The 17,898-nt window shown below is 39.7% G+C and overlaps 1 protein-coding gene across 2 annotated transcripts in view; it reads left to right on the top strand.

The window, feature by feature from the left end:
• LOC122560619 (mitochondrial Rho GTPase 2) overlaps window positions 1-17,340 on the top strand; it is a 55,596-nt gene extending 38,256 nt beyond the window's left edge. For both annotated transcript variants that reach the window (XM_043711436.2, XM_043711435.2), the window contains exons 16-19: window positions 461-541; window positions 905-1,027; window positions 3,593-3,795; window positions 5,179-17,340. In XM_043711436.2, the coding sequence (XP_043567371.2) occupies window positions 461-541; window positions 905-1,027; window positions 3,593-3,795; window positions 5,179-5,296 (525 nt within the window). In that variant the 3' untranslated portion in view covers window positions 5,297-17,340. The remainder of the gene's footprint in view (window positions 1-460; window positions 542-904; window positions 1,028-3,592; window positions 3,796-5,178) is intronic.
• The last annotated feature ends 558 nt before the right edge of the window (window positions 17,341-17,898 follow it).

The following is a 17,898-nucleotide window of genomic DNA, read 5'->3' as shown; positions in this document are numbered from 1 at the left end:
ATTGACAGCCTCAGCTCTGAAATTCCTTCTCTAAACTCTCTGCATTTAAGAAGCTCCTTAAAACCTGTAATTTTGGTTACACTATTTTTCTTCCTCTTCTGAAATCTTCTTATGTGGCTTGGTGTCAAGTTTTGTTTGATAATGCTCTTCTGTTACTCTGTTAAATGTTATATAAATGAAGGTATGAATTATTTATTCCTTATTTAGCACTGGATCCGAATCCTGGAATTTCCTACCAAAAATTATCATAAAAGTGTGGATTGCAATGCGTCAAGAAGCTCCATCGGGGCAGTTGGAATGGGCATTAAATGCAGCTTTGTCAGTGTTGCTCATGTATTAAGAGAAAAAAATGAATGCACATAATGCATACTACAATGCCAAACAAATCAGATATTCATGCTGTAAAATAAGCACAGGATCTTGATACTTCTTTAAAAGGTTACTGTCCTTTTTATTTCAGATGCAGAATGAGATGGGCAGGGATGTCTCAGATTTCACAATCAACACCGTGCAAATCAACAATCAGGACAAGTATCTAATAGTGAGCTCTGGGGTCTTAGAATTGCAGACAATCGAAGATTCAGGTCCACGCAGCAATAAATTCCTTCCAGCTCAGTTACTGTCTTAATGTCATCACTGAAACAGTCTAGGTGTTAATATGTTACTGCAGTAGAATGCTTTCTCAAACAGTGGTGTTGGGTATGTTGAGGGAGTTATGTATTCACCCTACATGTCTTTGTGTTTTTCTGTGTAAGTACTCTCTCAGTATATGTTAGCATGTACCCACAATGTGTGCATGTGTCTGGGTCTTCATGCATGTCTCTATCCCATCTCTATCTCTGTTTTGACTGTAGGTTTGCACCCAGTAATCAATGATGTGTTCATTTGTGCATCTCTGTCCTAGCTGCATGAGGTGGATGTTGATACTGAGTTCCTGAAAGCCTCCTGTGCCACCTGTGATGTTGCCTGTCTGATGTATGATATCACTGATGCCAAATCTTTCAACTACTGTGCCAGTATTTACAAGGTGAGCTGCTATCTGATACAAATAACAGACCAGACACAGAGACAGATTGAGAAAGTAATTAAAGTCTTTTTCCACTTTGTACACTCTAGGGTTGGTCTTAGCAGACCTAGGAATAAAGAGCAAAAATTTTGGTTTTATGATATCCAATATAATTGTTGCTGTCAAGACATCAAAGCATTAAACCAAGGTCCTGAAAGCCTTTGCGAGTAGATACAAAAGCATGCATGAGACCGTTTCAACGAAGAATAAAGTAGTTCTCTCTGGTGCCTTGACTGAGATGTATCTCTCAAACCTGCTTTTAAGTAGCAATGTGCTCATTGTCCTATTATGAGAGCTTGCTGTTTGCAAATTGGTTGCCACTTTTTTCCCTGCTGTAACTAATTCCACTTCAAAAGAGTACTTAATTGACTGTAAAGTACTTTGGGACATCCTTATATTGTTCAGGATGCTGGGGAAATGAAGGTTTTCTCTTTATCCATAATATTTAAAGGGAATCTTCAGATAAATGTCCAACGCTGTATTGACAATGTATGAAACACGGGCTGTTACAAAGACATTCAATAATTGACATAGTCAGTAAGGATTGAGCTTTTGTCTGCTTGTTCTGGGAGCGGATGTAAAGTTGCTATTGTTAGTGTTTCTGCTGAGGGTTCAATCTTTCCAATATCCCTTTCCAACAACTTCCAAGAGAAAGAAAAGTTGAGCAGGCTGTATAACTGGAAGCCCCCATCTGGGATTATTCATTCCACACACTGGATGAAGTGAGAATTTACGGCAACAATTTAAAAAACATAGTTAATTCTGTCTGGCTATTTATTGCTTATCCCAAATTGCCCTGGAGAAGGTGGTGAGTCACCACCATGTTGGGAGTTACAGACCAGTCAGTCTTACATCAGTGGCGGGCAAATTATCGGAGAGGATTCTGAGAGACAGAATTTAGAAGTATTTGGAAAAGCATAATTTGATTAGAGTTTGTCAGCGTGGCTTTGTGAGGGGCAGGCCATGCCGTACAAGGCGAAAGTGAGTACTGCAGATGCTGGAGATTAGAGTCAAGAACGTGGTGCTGGAAAAGCACAGCAGGCCAGGCAGCATCTGAGGAGCAGGAAAATCGACGTTTCGGTTTGAAGATGTGACAAAACATTTAAAGCAGTGGATGTGGTGTAAATGGATTTTAGCAATATGTTTTGATAAGGTTCATCATGATAGGCTCATTCAGAAAGTAACGAGGCATGAGGTACAGGGAAATTTGTCTGTCTGGATACAGAATTGGCTGGCATGTAGAAGACAAGATGCAGAACTGGGCTGAGAAGTGACAGATGGAGTTCAGCCTGGAAAAGTGTGAAGTGATTCATTTTGGAAGGGTACAGAATACAGGGTTAAAGGCAGGATTCTTGGCAGTGTTGAGGAGCAGAAGGATCTTGGAATCCATGTCCACAGATCCCTCAAAGTTGCCACCCAAGTTGGTAGGGTTGTTAAGAAGGCGTATGGTATACTGGCTTTCATTAACAGGGGGATTGAGTTTAAAAGCCGTTCTACAGAACCTTGGCGAGACCACACTTGGAATATTGTGTTCAGTTCTGGTTGCCTCATTATAGGAAGGACATGGAAGCTTTGGAGATGGTGCGGAGAAGGTTTACCAGGATGCTGCCTGGACTGGAGGGCATGTCTTAGGAAGAGAGGTTGAGGGAGCTAGGGCTTTTCTCATTGGAGCAAAGGAGGGTGAGAGGCAACTTGATAGAGGTGTACAAGATGATGAGAGGCATGGATAGAGTGAATAGTCAGACTTTTTCCCAGGGCATAAATGGCTGTCGCGAGGGGACATAATTTCAAGTTGATTGGAGGAAGGCTTAGGGGAGATACCGGAGGTCGGTTCTTTACACAGAGTGATGGGTGCATGGAATGCACTGCCAGCAGTGGCAGTAGAGTCAGAGACATTAGGGACATTTAAGTGACTCTTGGATAGGCACATGACTGATAGTAAAATGAATGGTATGTAAGTTAATTTGATCTTTAGAGTAGGATCAAAAGTCAAGGGCCGAAGGGCCTGTCGTGTGCTGTACTGTTCTATGTTTTGAGTCATTGCAGACCGTGCAGTGGAGGTGCACCGAAGCACTATATAGTGGGCATTCTAGAATTTCGTCTCGGCAACAATACCTGAACGTTTGTGTTTCACATCAAGATAACGTGTGACTTGAAGTGGGGCTAGCATATGGTTCTGTTCGTAAGTATCTGCCAGCCTTCTGGGTTTGGGAAGAGCTGTCACTGGTGTCTCGGTGAGTTGTTAATGTAAATAGTATCTGCTGCTGCTGCTGTGCATCAGTGATGGAGTGCATGATTATTTCAGTTGGTTAATGGCCTGCTCATCTAGTGGACTGCTTTACCTTGAGTGGTTTTAGCTTTTTGAGCATTGTTGGAGCTGCACTCATCCACACAATTGGAGAGTGTTTTATCACATTTCTGATTTTGTTCCTTTTAGATGGTAGACAGTCTCTGGGAGTTTGGAATGGGTGCAAAATTCTCAGCCTCTAACCTGCTCTTATAGCCTGAGTATTTATGTCTCCATAGGAACACTACATGGAGAGCCGAATCCCCTGCATCTTTGTGGCATCAAAGGCTGATTTGCCAGAACAAAAGCAGGAACATGGGATCACGCCCGTGGAATTCTGCTACAAACACAGACTCCTGGCCCCGTTTCATTTCAGCTGCAACAGTGACGAAGCAACAACCTCTCCGATCTACTCGAGGCTTGCACTTGCTGCAGCGTTCCCGTGAGTATTCTGGAATATTCTCAGTTTTATCCGAGAATTGTTGCAAGGAATGAGCACACCTTTTTGCTTCACTTAGTGTTATGGAACTGATTACTCTCTGAGGTAAAGTCAGTTGTCATAGGCTTGATTGGCAAGTAACATGAGGGGCAGCATGGCAGCACAGTTGCTAGCACTGCTACCTCACTGTGCCAGGGACTCAGGTTCGATTCCAGCCATGGGTGACTGTCCATGTGAAATTTACATGTTCTCCCCATGTCTACATCGGTTGCCTCTGAGTGCTGTGGTTCCTCAGAGCCCCTCAAAGATGTGCAGTTGATATGGATTCACCATGCTAAATTGCCCAAGGTATTTAGGGATGTGCAGGTTAGGTGAATTAGTCATGGTGGAGTTACAAGGCTAGGAAGGGGTCTAGAAGGGATGCTCTTTGAAGGGTTGGTGCAGACTTGATGAATTGAATGGCCACTTTCTGTTCTGTAGGGAATTGGAAGGGGATAGTGTTCCAGGTGGAATTGCGTTTCAGGGATGCGTGAAGATGGAAGTGGTTGGGATTATGGGTGTGAAGAGGAAGATTGAATATCGTCGGTTGAATGTTTGATTGAGATGATGAATTGAAGCATTCTGGCCTAATTTAAAACAGTATGAGGACATCTCCACCACCAGAAACAGCTCCAGCTCTCCCTGGAGGTGATTTCACACTCAGCCTGTTTCAGAGATTGACTGTTCTCTGACAAAAAGATAATCCAATCTCGATTTGGCCTTAACTTGATCCTGGTCATCCCTAACCCATTGACTTGAAAGAAACTGTCAATTTGAGCACAATCTCTTTCTTTTCTTGTTTTTTTTTCAAGCCTCACATTTGCAGTGTCACTTTGGAATTTAAATGTGTTCATCCGTCACTGGGATCTGAAAGGTGCACACAGTCAGATGTCTGTCAACATTGGTATGGTGATGCCAGCACTGAGCCATGGGTTGAGCAACATCTCATCGTCCGAATAAAGTCTGTTGAATTCAGCCCCAGGAAATTTGCATTTGCATTGATGGTTTTCACGTCAGGTGGTGCATGTATGGAATGAGCTGCCAGAGGAAATGCTGGAGGCTGGTACAATTGCAAAAGGCACCTGGATGGGTTTATGAATAGGAAGGGTTTGGCGGGATGTGGGCCAGATGCTGGCAGGCGGGACTAGATTGGGTTGGGATATGTGGTCAGCATGGACGGGTTGGACCAAAGGGTCTGTTTATGCGCTTTACAGTGTTTCCACTGTTTGCACATTCATAGATGGGATAACTTTGGTCCCTTTACATAGCCACAGCTATGGCCAATAGCTCTCTCCCTGTTCTCTTAACTGATCCCTCTTCCTCTCTTTTTCTGATTCCCTCTTGCAGTGATCTGAATGAGGCAGAACTCAGCATCACGTCCTTCTGGCTACGTATTACATTTGGAGCCACCATCATTGCATTCTTGGGACTCGGCATCTATAAAGCACTTGCCAGGCAGAAATAACAACAGGAGACAGCGGATCAGCATGAAGGGGACAGTGTCCAAAAGGTGGAGCTGAGCAAAGATAGGGGAACGTGCACTTATCTGCCATCCTGTCGGATTTTATTCAAAGCAATCTTTGGGATTTGGGTAGGGATGTAGGGAGAGAAGCCATTAGCTTTAATGGTGGAAGAACTGAATAAACAGCTTCGGGTGCCCAAGTATTTTGACAAGACATGTAGGAATAGGCTTTCTTATCTTTGATGGTAAGAAAATCTGCTTGAAGAGACACCTGACCAGATGCGCTGTGAAAAGGTATCTGTACTCACTCCCCATTTGGCAGCTAATGTCAGTGTGTTAGCTTTGCACTTTGCCCTTTTCAATATTTGGTGAACACGTCCTGTTTTTTTAAGGGCATATTTCCCCTCTGGTCTACCAGCGAAATCTACCAATAGAGCCCAGGGTTATACTGCCAGTGGCACGTTTTTCTGGTGACCTATTTTAGTGTGAGATTCTGAACATGTTTTTGACGGTAAAGTAAAATCCCTTTGTTCTAGGAAATTATCTAAAAGCTTTTGGGCAAATGAAAGCAAGGGTACGTTGCTGCGATCTGACAACTGTTTTTCTCAATATTCTTATACCTGGAATTTGCAATTCAGGTGTTTTGATGTATTTTTTCATTTTGAGGAAAAAAAATACACCAAGTTGTTTTATCATACTTTTTGACATTGTTGATGCAGAGGTCATAACCTTCTGTTGTTTCTGCAGGTTTTTGCTCAGTAATGGAAATCTGGATTCTGTGAAGGCCTGTGTTTTGGTTTGATGGGTGCATATGTCTGTGTACAAAAGATACCTATATATCCATAACCAAACCATTTCTGAAGTGGCACCAAAATCTCTTTTATAATTTTGATTTTCATATTCTTTGTGTGAAACTTATCTCTGGAGAAGTAGGCAAAGATTATAAGACAAACTCAATCATCAGGAAAGTTATGCACAAACTGTTTAAATGCCTGCAGCATACTACTGCTTAAGAGTAACAACATTTCAAAAAACTAATTTGAGTATTATCTGCCTTGAAATGTCCTGACAATGCAACTGTTTGTTTAATTATTTGTTTTCAGTATTAATCAGTGGCCTTTCCTGAATCCCATTCATATCGGTATTTCTTTTCCACATTTCATATTTCCTTGTTGTAATTCTCAAATGTAATTCATGTTCTGAGGGACATTGTTTGGAACAGGAGGCGGCCATTCATTGCCTCTGGCCTGTTCCAGAACTCAGTCAGAATATTCCTGATCTGCATCTCAACCTCGTCCACCTACCTTTGCTTCAAAATCACTCAGTTATTAGTTTTGTTATTATGTCACTTGTACGGATGACCTTTCCTATGTTCTTATTATTGGTCACAGGCCTGCCTGATCAACTTTGAGGTTCACTGTAACTGGATCATACTGTAGTGAGAGTTAGTGTCAAGAGTTCCTTTTTATTTAAGTTTTCTTAAAAGCAGTACCCCATGTTTAACTATAGTATGTAAAAGTGTAACCAAATAGTCAAAGATGATGCACAGAGAGAACTTCAGGGATTCAACTCACTTTTATCTATCATCTTCTCCCCATCTTCCTGCCCCTTTGAAGGGGCAAAGTGGTCATTAACTCATCAGCTCTGGAATGTCCAAACTTTGCGAAATGATGTTTGAGCTTTGTAAAATGAGGGAAACAAATGCTGGTGAATGTGACATACTGCTATTTCACATGCTTGTTTACAGTATGTAAGAATCAGGAGCTAGAGTAGATCATTCAGTCACTTAAGCCTTCTGAACTATTTAGTGATTATGTGTGATACTTTACCTCATAGCTATGTTTGCTTTCTTTCTCCAGCTCAAACCTCTTCTCAATCTCAGTCTTAAAATATAGTCATCAACTGAGCATCCTGTAGGCTACAGAATTCTTAAGAATTGTAGCTTAGCTCTTTGAATGAAGAAATTTATCCTCATCTGTCCTAAATGGCCAATCACTTCTGAGACTGATCCTTATTTTTACACACACTCAGCAACTTCCATGTCAAGCCCTCTGTTGTGCCACCAATGTGCCTTAGCCTGAACATGGGAAAAGCAACCTTTCAAATTTTGTTTTTACAGAGCAGCATCTGTCAGTCAGAGTCTCTGCCTCCATTAAAAACTGCTCTGACATTTTATTAAAAGTGACCTTTTCTTGAGATATGGTGAGTAGTCTGGTAGATATATACATTTTGTAGATGCTATGACACATGTCTGGTGCTGGTGGGACTTAAACCCGGACATTCTGGCTCAGAGGTACAGGCACTACTACTGTGCTACAAGACCCTTAAGCAATCTCTGTATGTTTGCTCATTTAACATATAGTGTCATCCTGCCAATATCCTAGTTCACTTGCAAAGTCAGAAATACCTTGGGATGTTGCAGTAAGATTCCAGCGCTGTACTCCGAAATGGCATCGCAAACAGCATCAAGATGTTATTATGCTGACATCGTCCAAATATGACTCATGTGAAGCCTAAATACTAGCATAAACCAGTTTGTCTGAACGTTGCTATAGTACTGTAAATTCTAAGTCTAAGGGATGTTTTCAGCCTGGATTTCTTTGTTGGGAAGAAATTAAATCGAGTCTGTGGGATTTAAGGCAAGGCAGGACTGGTGATGCTGAGGAGAAGCTATCACTTCAGTTTGTATAAACAGAGTACACTCCGGCTTCACCATTTATTTGGGCACTGAAAATGTCTTGCAGACTTCGAATAGCAAAATCGCTCAGAACTATACTTAAATACCAAAATACTCTTGGGTTGTTCCAGTGCTCATTTCAATTCTACTGGCGTTCTATGTGTCAGCTTTGAAAAAGGATTGTATTTGTTGGACAAGGTTAGATTTGGGCAATGTCCTCTGAACAATGGATCTGAAATCCAGCTCTCACTAGTGTTACACCTTTTTATGTACAAAAGTGAAGTGAGATATACGATTCAACACAGTAGGAAGCCATTTAGCCCATTGTGCTTGTTCTTAGGGCTACCCCACCCCCACCACTCTCCCATATTGCTTTCTCAGAGTTCGGCAATTTCTTGTTCTCTGAAATGCTGCCTATTTTCTGCTTCTTCCTCCTGCTTATTTTTGCTACATTCATTTTCAGTGGATCCAAAGAATCCACTTACTTGGCAGGTGGCTTGTCAAACCAGGTAATTGTAGTTCCAAACTCCAGTACTGTTCCAATTCTTTTGGCTGGAATTGTAGAATCATTTCTTCATAACTGCCATTGTACATTGCTGCACTTGTACACAGACATGGACTCATTCCTGCAATACCAAACCCTTTAGCCACCACATTTGTGTTCGGTTTACGACGTATGTGGTGAAAAATGCACTGTGAATACACTCTGCTGTGCAATTATAAAGAAACGTGACTTGATTGAAGTGTCAGTTGGTATTTCTCTGAATCCACAGCTGTAGAATTATCCAGAATGAGTGTCTAAGAAAACATCACTCCAAAAATCAAGCCCTCCTCCTTCAGCCTTCCCATCATTCAACTCAATGTGAAATGTGAGTTTTCATGTGCACTTAGTGTGTTGATATATATATATGTGTGTGAGAGAGAGAGAGAATGGTCTTGTGGTCACCATTACATGATCCATCATTTGAATGGTTGTGACCAATATCAGCTTCCGATGAGATTTTGCTGCTGCCTCTTTCTCTTGAAGCCACATTTTACTTTCTGATTGAAACATGGTTTTTATTTGTTCATTTCTCCTCTGATGGCGGATGCTTGTCACTGGGTACCAGTTGTCTCATAGTACCTTTGCCAAATGATCTTGATTAAAGGTGGCAGATTATTTGGCTCCAATGGGAAGGCAGGTAAGAACTGTTGTTATTCATTACCACTGGAGCCCCTTTTCCCTAACCTAGCCATTGTCTGAGCTCTCAGGACAATTATTGGTCCCTAATTGCTTCTCTTAGTATAAATCAGTTACCTCACACGGGCCCAGGAATTGAACCTGACACTGTCCCAATTTGTCTCACTCAACCAAATTGCCAAGCTATTAGCATTCACAATTTTTCTGTTGTGTGATTGTAGCCATCCATTGCTTAATTTATATTACAGTTCTCAACTTTCACAGTAGGAAGCGAGAGCAGAGTAGTATTTAAAAGGACATAGACAGTTAAACAATCATATCCTCCAATTGGTGAGCTTGGTGACTGTGGAACTGGAATTTACTTTGCTCCTGTTTAACTACAAGTTGTCAGGTAGTAAAATTCTTTTTGAGTCATTAAATAGGAAATGTTATTTCTTTGTGATTTTTAAATGACAGATTTTCTGTACCTGTCCTTCCATGAAAAGATAAATATATTTTCAGATTTTACAATTTTTACATTGTGTCAGACTATATTTCTACGTGAGTATTTTGAATAATGCAAATGAATTTCAAGCTCTAGATGAAAGCAAATTACTGTGGATGCTGGAATCTGAAGCCAAAAGAGAAAACAGTTAAACAGATGGTGCCAGACCTGCTGCGATTTTCCAGCATTTTCTCTTTTGGTTTCAAGCTCTAGATGGTTTAATACAATATTATTGAGCGTGTGAGAGCCACTGACCATGTGAACGAATCGCAAATCAAGATGTCATGGTTTGCATTTCATATCAATGAGTAATGAATCAGCAATAGATACTATTGTGGGACATGTAACCTCAGGCTTCATTGATGAAGCATACCCTGTCAACCTTGACACGTCTGTATTTATTGGTAAAATTGAAAGATGAAATCAGTACTTTTTGAATATTGAGATTGGTTTATTTTCCTTGGACACAAAAGTAGTAGATTTTAAGTAAATATATATGTGAAATATTTTTATTTGTATTGTGTAAACATTATCCCTTTGCCTTAATTCTCCATGACAAAGGTTAGTGTGAAGGGTTAAACATCTTTTGATGTTGGGTGCTAACTGTAATCATGCAGTAAAAAGTAGGGGTAAAGTGGCAAATAGTTCTGATATTTGTGCCAAAATTGCAGGGCCATTGCACATCTTGAAGTTTTGACATTCAATTTAAATTAAACATTTAACTACTGACTAATGGCACACCTAAGCAAGGTAGGTGCCATCAGAAGTATGTACCCTAATTATTAAGTGATTATGTTTCTCAGAGCACAGCCTGTGGACAAACTCATGAATAAACTGAGTTTAATATCCTTCTCCATCCCTGCTGACTTAATTGAAACTAGATACATACATGAGGAAAGATTGAGAAGATAACGTTTTTTTTTAGGTGTGTGGGAGTCTTGTGTGGACCATAACTGCTGTATTGAATCAGTTGGGCAGAATGGCCTGTTTCTGTGCTGTATGATCCATGAAGTTTTATGGAATAGAATCTGTGTTGTCTTTTATTAAATATGCACACCTTCCAGCAGGAGCCCAGGAGGAGAGATTTGGTGGGAAGACTGACCTCTTCAGATCAATGGGTCCCAGGACAAATTGTGAAGACTCTCCTAACCCTGGCTCAGATTTGTGAAGTCTTCACTGAGAAGTAATTTATTAAATCAGCGCTGCTATTTCTGTTGTTTATGCTAACTCTACTTCTAAACTTAAGTTTCCTGCTCTCTAATCCAAACCACCGGTTTAGTTTTTGGGAGGGATGGAGGTGGGGGTAACATGTAGGATGCTGGTGAAAAAAAGATGTTGATAGTTCACATTAAGTGATCGGAATGTGAGAATAATCTGAATTATAAACATCTTTTCTCCACCAGCACCTGACACCTACTATCTCCATACCATTCACCCCAAACTATATCATAAATGCTGTTCCATCCACACTTCCCTTCAACTCTGAACAGTCATCCAGATTCAAAAAGTTAACTTGCTTGCTCTCCATAGATGCTGTCTGACCTGCTGTGATCTCTAGCATTTGATGTTTTCAGAGTAAATGGAGAAGCTACATTTATATCCCATGTGCACATGTACACCTGTTGAGTTGGTAGATAATCCTTTTAAAAATTCCTTTGCAGCTGAGATTAGTTTCTTTTTTATTGTGGGCATTGCTAGTTGGGTCCACACTTATTGCCCCTCGCAGCTGCTTTCTTGGACCACTGCAGTCCATTTGGTATAAGTACACAGTGCCTCAGTGGTTAGCACTGCTGCCTCACCATGCCAAGGACCTGGGTTCGATTCCAGCCTCAGGTGACTGTGTGGAGTTTGCACATTCTCCCTGTGTCTGCACAGGTTTCCCCCAGGTGCTCCATTTCCTCCCGCAGTCCAAAGATGTGTAAGTTAGGTGAATTGGCCATTCTAAATTGTCCATAGTGTTCAAGGATGTGTAGATTAGGTGCATTAATTAGGAGTAAATGTAGAGAAATAGGAGAATGGGTCTGGGTGGGTTGCTCTTGTTACAACACTGGGTAAACCCCTCTGTTAATTTTAAACCAGCAACACCGAAGATTTATCCCATGCGGTAATTAGAGAGGCCAAGAACTATTTAAAGTAAAAATTGACAACTTTATTTCTTAAAGTAGAACAGACAATAATTAACTAACAACTATTTATAACTCCTTCCTCCAACCTATCTCCAACCCTTCTACAATACTAGTCCGATAAAACTCCTGATGAGATTTACCAAAAATTCAAATTTCAAAACTAGCCAGATCTCTTTATATCTTCCTCTGTCTTCTTTTCTTCTTCTTAGGGATTTCTGTTTCACAGGTCTCTGATTGAGAAAGGTACCTTTTAAGAGAGCTCTGACTAGCAGCCTACTTCTGTTGGTCTTTTGGCAGTTCTCTCCCAACTGTTCAATTTTTCCTGGTCTGAGACCCCCAAAGCATCAGATTGTGTCATCGGCTTTTAATATTGTCAATATACTAAATTTAAACTTGATGGGAGTTTGTTTTTTTGGGGGGGTATAATTTAAATTGGTTGGCCTATTTCAAATTTGTTTTTATCTCCAAGCAACGAGTTACACTAGCTGCTGGACCAAATGTTCACATTATATCTTGTTCAGAACACTAGGTGCTGTCAGGTAGTTCTACTAACTTTCAACTTTCTTAAAGGTACAGTGAATCCACATCTTCTTAACACTCATCAGTGGGTCATTGTGGACTTGGTGGGCCGAAGGGCCTGTTTCTACACTATAGAGATTCTGTGATTTATAATCCAAATACCGTTTGGGGGTTGATTTCAGGATTTTAACCTGAAACACTGAAGGAAGAGCAATACAAATTAATTACAACAGATAAAATGTGTTGATAATGTCTTGATATAGTGTCACCTTTTAACATGATAAAATGTAAATAAATCAAGGTGCTTCACAGGAGCATTATAAAAGAAAATTTAACTCTTGAGTCACATGAAGGAGATATAATTATGACAGTTGATCAAGAGTTAAGCTTTAAGCACCGCCTAAAGCAGGAAAGAGCAGTAGAGATGTTTACAGGGAATTATGGAGCTTAGCACCAAAATAACTGAAGGCAAAAGCACCAATGCTGGAGTGAGAGAAATGTCAAAATTGTAAATGCAATAGATTCCAGAAGACTGCGGGTCTGGAGGAGATTACACAGAGGGGGCTGAGGATGTGAAGACATTTAAAAAGGAGCATGAAAACAATTTATTTCTGACACTCTGGTTGCTCTATCCAGAATATCCTTTTTCTTCGAGGATCCCTTCACTTCAATATCTGAGGAGCGGAGGATTTTTGTAGTTTTCTTCTGGCAGTCTTTCACGCTACCATCAAGCAAGGCAAAAGGTCAAGGAGTTAACACTTCACATCCTTAGCTGGATCTAGCAACAGTTTAGTCAAGATCAAGAGGAAATTGGAGAGGATTGATATACAAAACAGACTGTTCAGTAGCCTCGGAGAATGTGGGTTAGAGATCTCTCAATGTGACAGCCACAGAGTTATTACTTCAGAAAAAGTCTTGGGACAATAACATCCATTCAGGTCATGGACAACAAGTCAAGTCTCTGTAGGGAAGAGGAGATAGAGTTTATGGTAAGTACTTTGTCAACATACTGGGCAAAATAATTTGATTGGGTTCCCCCATACAGTGACTGGTAGAATGGGGACCTTCACACTGTTTTAAAAAAAAATCTGACGTACTAAAATAATCTCTCTCAAAATAAACAGTCCATGAATAACTCAGATGCCAGTGTTATTCAATGTACTCAGAAAATAATAGGGAGCCTGAAAATTTAATGAGTACTTGACAAACTGCATGATAAAATGGGGGTTAAATGCAGGAGTTCTATTTGGTGTACTGCTGGTTTGAACAAGAAGCTGGGAGCTGATTGAGACAATAGTTCCACAGGGAACCAAAGACTGAATAATGTGTCCTTATTAAATATTTAGTGAAATGTTTTAATTACAGTTTAATTTTAATTTTTAATGTTATTAAATGATTTTAAATTTGATAGTTAAAGATACAAGCATATGATTCATATATATTAAATACGTGGAAGTAAATCTTTAAATGCTTAAGGTGCAAAAGATTTATGGGAATAAAATATTTTAGGATGTATTTATTTATCTTACGGTATATAATAAAGGGGTAGTTTTTCTTTGTTCTCTGCCTCTGATTATTTTTTACTATTAATATATTTTCAAATAATGATTTTGAGAGTTTAACAATGAATGTCCCACTTTTGAGATATTTCAACATGTTGCAAAATATCTGTTCAATTAATCTGCCATTTCCTTTCCATCATTAATTCTCTTTCTAAGTCCAATGCTCACTTTGTTAACTTGCTTTTAAAAAATATTAATGGAAACTTTTGTCAATTTTTATATTTCTGGCTAGATGTCTCTGGTATTCTCATTTTTCCTGTTTTTAAAAAATTTTTGGTCAATCTTTGCTTATTTTTGTTCTATATTCATCTTCTGACCTGTCACCTGTCTTTGCACAAAAGTTTGACACTATCTTTTAATATTTCTAGTTTGTCATGTATGGCAGGTCTGTCCCTTGAAATTTTTCATGCTCATATCTTTATATTTTGAAACAGCCCCTTAAATGTCTGCCATTAAACCTCTGTTGATCTGTGCTTTAACTTAATTTGCCAATTCATTTTAGACAGTTGTGCTTTTCCTTCCCTTTTATTTGTCCCTCTTTAAATTTATAATAACTCTCGAATGCACTCCTCTTTCTCCCTCATTTGTTGTAAAAATTCAGTCACATCATTGTCTCTGCTATCTAGGGGCTCCTTCATGGAGATCATCAATTAAACCTATCTCCTTTCACAATGCCAGGTTTAGTATAGCCTACTGTCTGGTTGGCTCCAGAACATTCTGTTCTAAGAAATGTCCTGAAAATATTCTGTGAAATTCTCATTAAGGTTACTTTTGCCCACTGATATTTCCACTCAGTATATAGATTAAAATATCCTAAAATTATCACTTTGCCATTCTTGACAAGGTCTCATTATTTATTCCATTATAATTCACACACTTGCATGGGTAATGTTAGGGAGGCTGTATGCCACTCAATTATCTTTTATCATTTGCTTTGTACCCAAACTTTTTCCCTGTCATAGTTTCCTGAACTTCTCATCTTTTTCAATGGTGTTATTAACATTATTAATTAACACCCCCTCACCATTTCCTAATTCCTAAAAGGTGTCTGGAACACACTGCCAGCAGAGGTGATGGAGGCAGGCATGATAGATTTTTTTAAGATGCGTCTGGACAGATGCATGAGTAGGTAGGGAGCAAAGGGATACAGATGCTTAGGAATTGGGCAACAGGTTTAGACAATAGATTTGGATCGGCTCAGGCTTGGAGGGCCGAAGGGCCTGTTCCTGGGCTGTAAATTTTCTTTGTTCTTTGTCCGAGACCCTTCAAGTCCAATCCATTCCATCCTGCAGCCAGATCATAACTACTCATTTCTATTTAAACTCTCTTGATCTGTTCTTTCTCAAATGCTGTGCGCATTCAGAAACATGAGTAGATACTGGTTGTGTAGCCATACTGCAAGGGCTCATTCAGGAGCAAGATCCAGGACCATGAATGAATTGTCAGTATTATTGCCTTGGTAACATCTAGCACCTTCCACCGTATGATGTCACGTGGAGCAAATTGAATTGTTTGAAGTGAGTGAGGTGAGAAAGTGAAGGGTGGATAAATCTAATTGAACATTCCAAAGGGCAGATGACACATTGTAATCTGTGAAACAAGTAGGACCACAAATTGTAGTTTTAAACCTCATCAGAAATTGAGCATTTGACCATGATTAAATTATGTTTAAATTAACAACTTAAAGGGTGCAGTCCCATAAGATCTGTCCATTACCCTTTTATTTTTGAACAAGCAGAGACCCTGGCAGTGACCCAAAAAAACCCTAGTTTAAGGTAGGCACCCAAGTAAAAAGGCAGCAGAAAAAGAGAAAAATTAAGTTACCAAGGTAAATAGCACTCCACACTCAAAGTGCTAAATAAAAATAAATAAAAAATGCTGGAAATGAGTGGTTCAGGCAGCATCCGTGGAGACAGAGCAAGCTAAAGTTTCAAGTCTCGATGACTCTTAATCATTTTCTGTTACAAGAAAAAAGTTTGCAAATGAAAGATAGGTGTTGAGACAGTAATATTTCATATTTTCACGCACCATAATTGTGTTCCTGGGGTCTTGTTCTTCCCGGTAGAAATATTACTAACAGTTTGCTCATACTAAGGAAGATTAGTTCCATACAGAGTTTTGAGATTTGTAGCTCAGGTTGTAGGTTTACTCACTGAGATGGAAGGTTCATTTCCAGACGTTTCATCACCCTATCAGGTAACATCTTCAGCGAGTCTCTGCGCGAAGCACTGCTGATGATTCTTGCTTTCTATTTATATGTTTGGGTTTCTTTGGGTTGGTGATATCATTTCCTATTATTTTTCTCAGGGGATGGTAGATGGGGTCTAACTTGATGTGTTTGTTGATAGAGTTCCAGTTGGAATGCCATGCTTCTAGGAATTCTTGTGCATGTCTCTGTTTGGCTTGTCTTAGGATGGATATGTTGCCCCAGTCGAAGTGGTGTCCTTATCTGTATGTAAGAATACTAATGAGAGAGGGTCATGCCTTTTTGTGGCTCATTGATGTTCATGTATCCTGGTGGCTAGTTTTCTGCCTGTTTGTCAAATGTAGTGTTTGTTACCGACCTTGAAGCATGGCATTCCAACCAGAACTCTCTAAACAAACACATCGAGTCAGACCCCACCTACCACCCACTGAGAAAAAGAACCAGAAATGACATTGCAGGAAATGACATCACTACTGGAAATAGTAGTGGAAATCATTTTTTTTTCACTAGACCAACCTAAATATATAAATAGAAAGCGGGAATCAGTAGCAGTGCTTCACCCAGAGGCCCACTGAAGATGTTATGTATGGTGATGAAACTTCTGGAAATGAACCTTTCAACTCAGCGAGCAAACCTACATCCATTAGTTCCATACATTAGTGAAATTGAATACCCTTACTCAACTCTAGGTTAAAAAAACTATAAACTGCAACTGTCCTTCAACAGGACAAGAGCTCATAACCACAATGGAATAATTGTCCATGTTATAATCTGTGAAAATTATGCAAACAGCCCAAATGGGAATAACAATGATGAAAATCCAATAGCTAGCTGACTGAAACCTTCACATTAGCTGCATTGTGATGTTGGGAGAGGACAAAAAGGATATAACAGAATGAACTAGAGCTCAATTTTGGGGTTATTTCCTTTTAATTGAACAATGATTCTTTAAAATAAACTTCCTGTATTATAGAAGTGGCACTTTTATTTTTAATTTTAGATTTTTTTTCACTAGATCACCATAAGCTGAGGGTGACCTGACAGAATGTGGAAAAGTGAGGTTCAGGATGGAGTGGATAATCAGTCTTTTTTCCTAGCGTGAAAATATCAAATACTAGGGGACATAGGTTTAAGGTGAGAGGGGGCAAAGTTTAATGGAGATATATGAAGCAAGTTCTTTTTTTAAGAGGGTGCTAAGTGTTTGGAATACATTGCCTAGAGAGGTGGTAGAAGCAGATTTGATTAGCAAAATTTAAGAGGCATTTCTATAGGGATATGAACAAGCATGGAGTAGAGGGATACAGACCATTTGCGGGGGGGGGGGGGGGGGGGGGGGGGGGGGGGAGGAAACGGGTGAATGCTTGTGTTTAGAATGGCATCATGGGCTTGTTCCTGTGCTGTACTGTTTTATGTTGTAGATCGAAGACTGGTGATTTCACTTCATTCCAGTTTGTGTCTCCAAACAGAATAACAAGACTGATATACCTGTTGATCTCCCTATGGTGAGCAACACAATTAATTGAAAACACAAAGTAGCTGAAAGGAAGAAATTCAGACTTGGTTGATAACCAATATTTGCCAATTACTGAATATTCCAATTGAGTCCTGTTGTATGCAAATAATTGACAAGTGAAAGTGGAACCTATGCAATATCTAAAGTGTGAACTGATTCTAATATGCCATTGGGTTGCAAAGAATGTAAAGAAGTCTTTGTTAACTTTTCAACCCTAATAAATGGACTCTATTCTTACCTGTTAAATGACTTTGTTCATAAATATAATCTTGTTCTAGCTCAAGCCTTATTCATTCTAATAGAAAGCGATGTCCCTTTTGAGGTCTCCACTGGCAAAG

Source organism: Chiloscyllium plagiosum, unplaced genomic scaffold (genome assembly GCF_037043375.1).
Source record: "Chiloscyllium plagiosum isolate Xiang-an unplaced genomic scaffold, Cpla_swu_hap1 HiC_scaffold_20, whole genome shotgun sequence".
In the NCBI taxonomy this organism is placed as follows: Eukaryota; Metazoa; Chordata; class Chondrichthyes; order Orectolobiformes; family Hemiscylliidae; genus Chiloscyllium; species Chiloscyllium plagiosum.
Note: the sequence above shows the minus strand (reverse complement) of the source record. Positions and strands in the feature narration are given on the sequence as shown.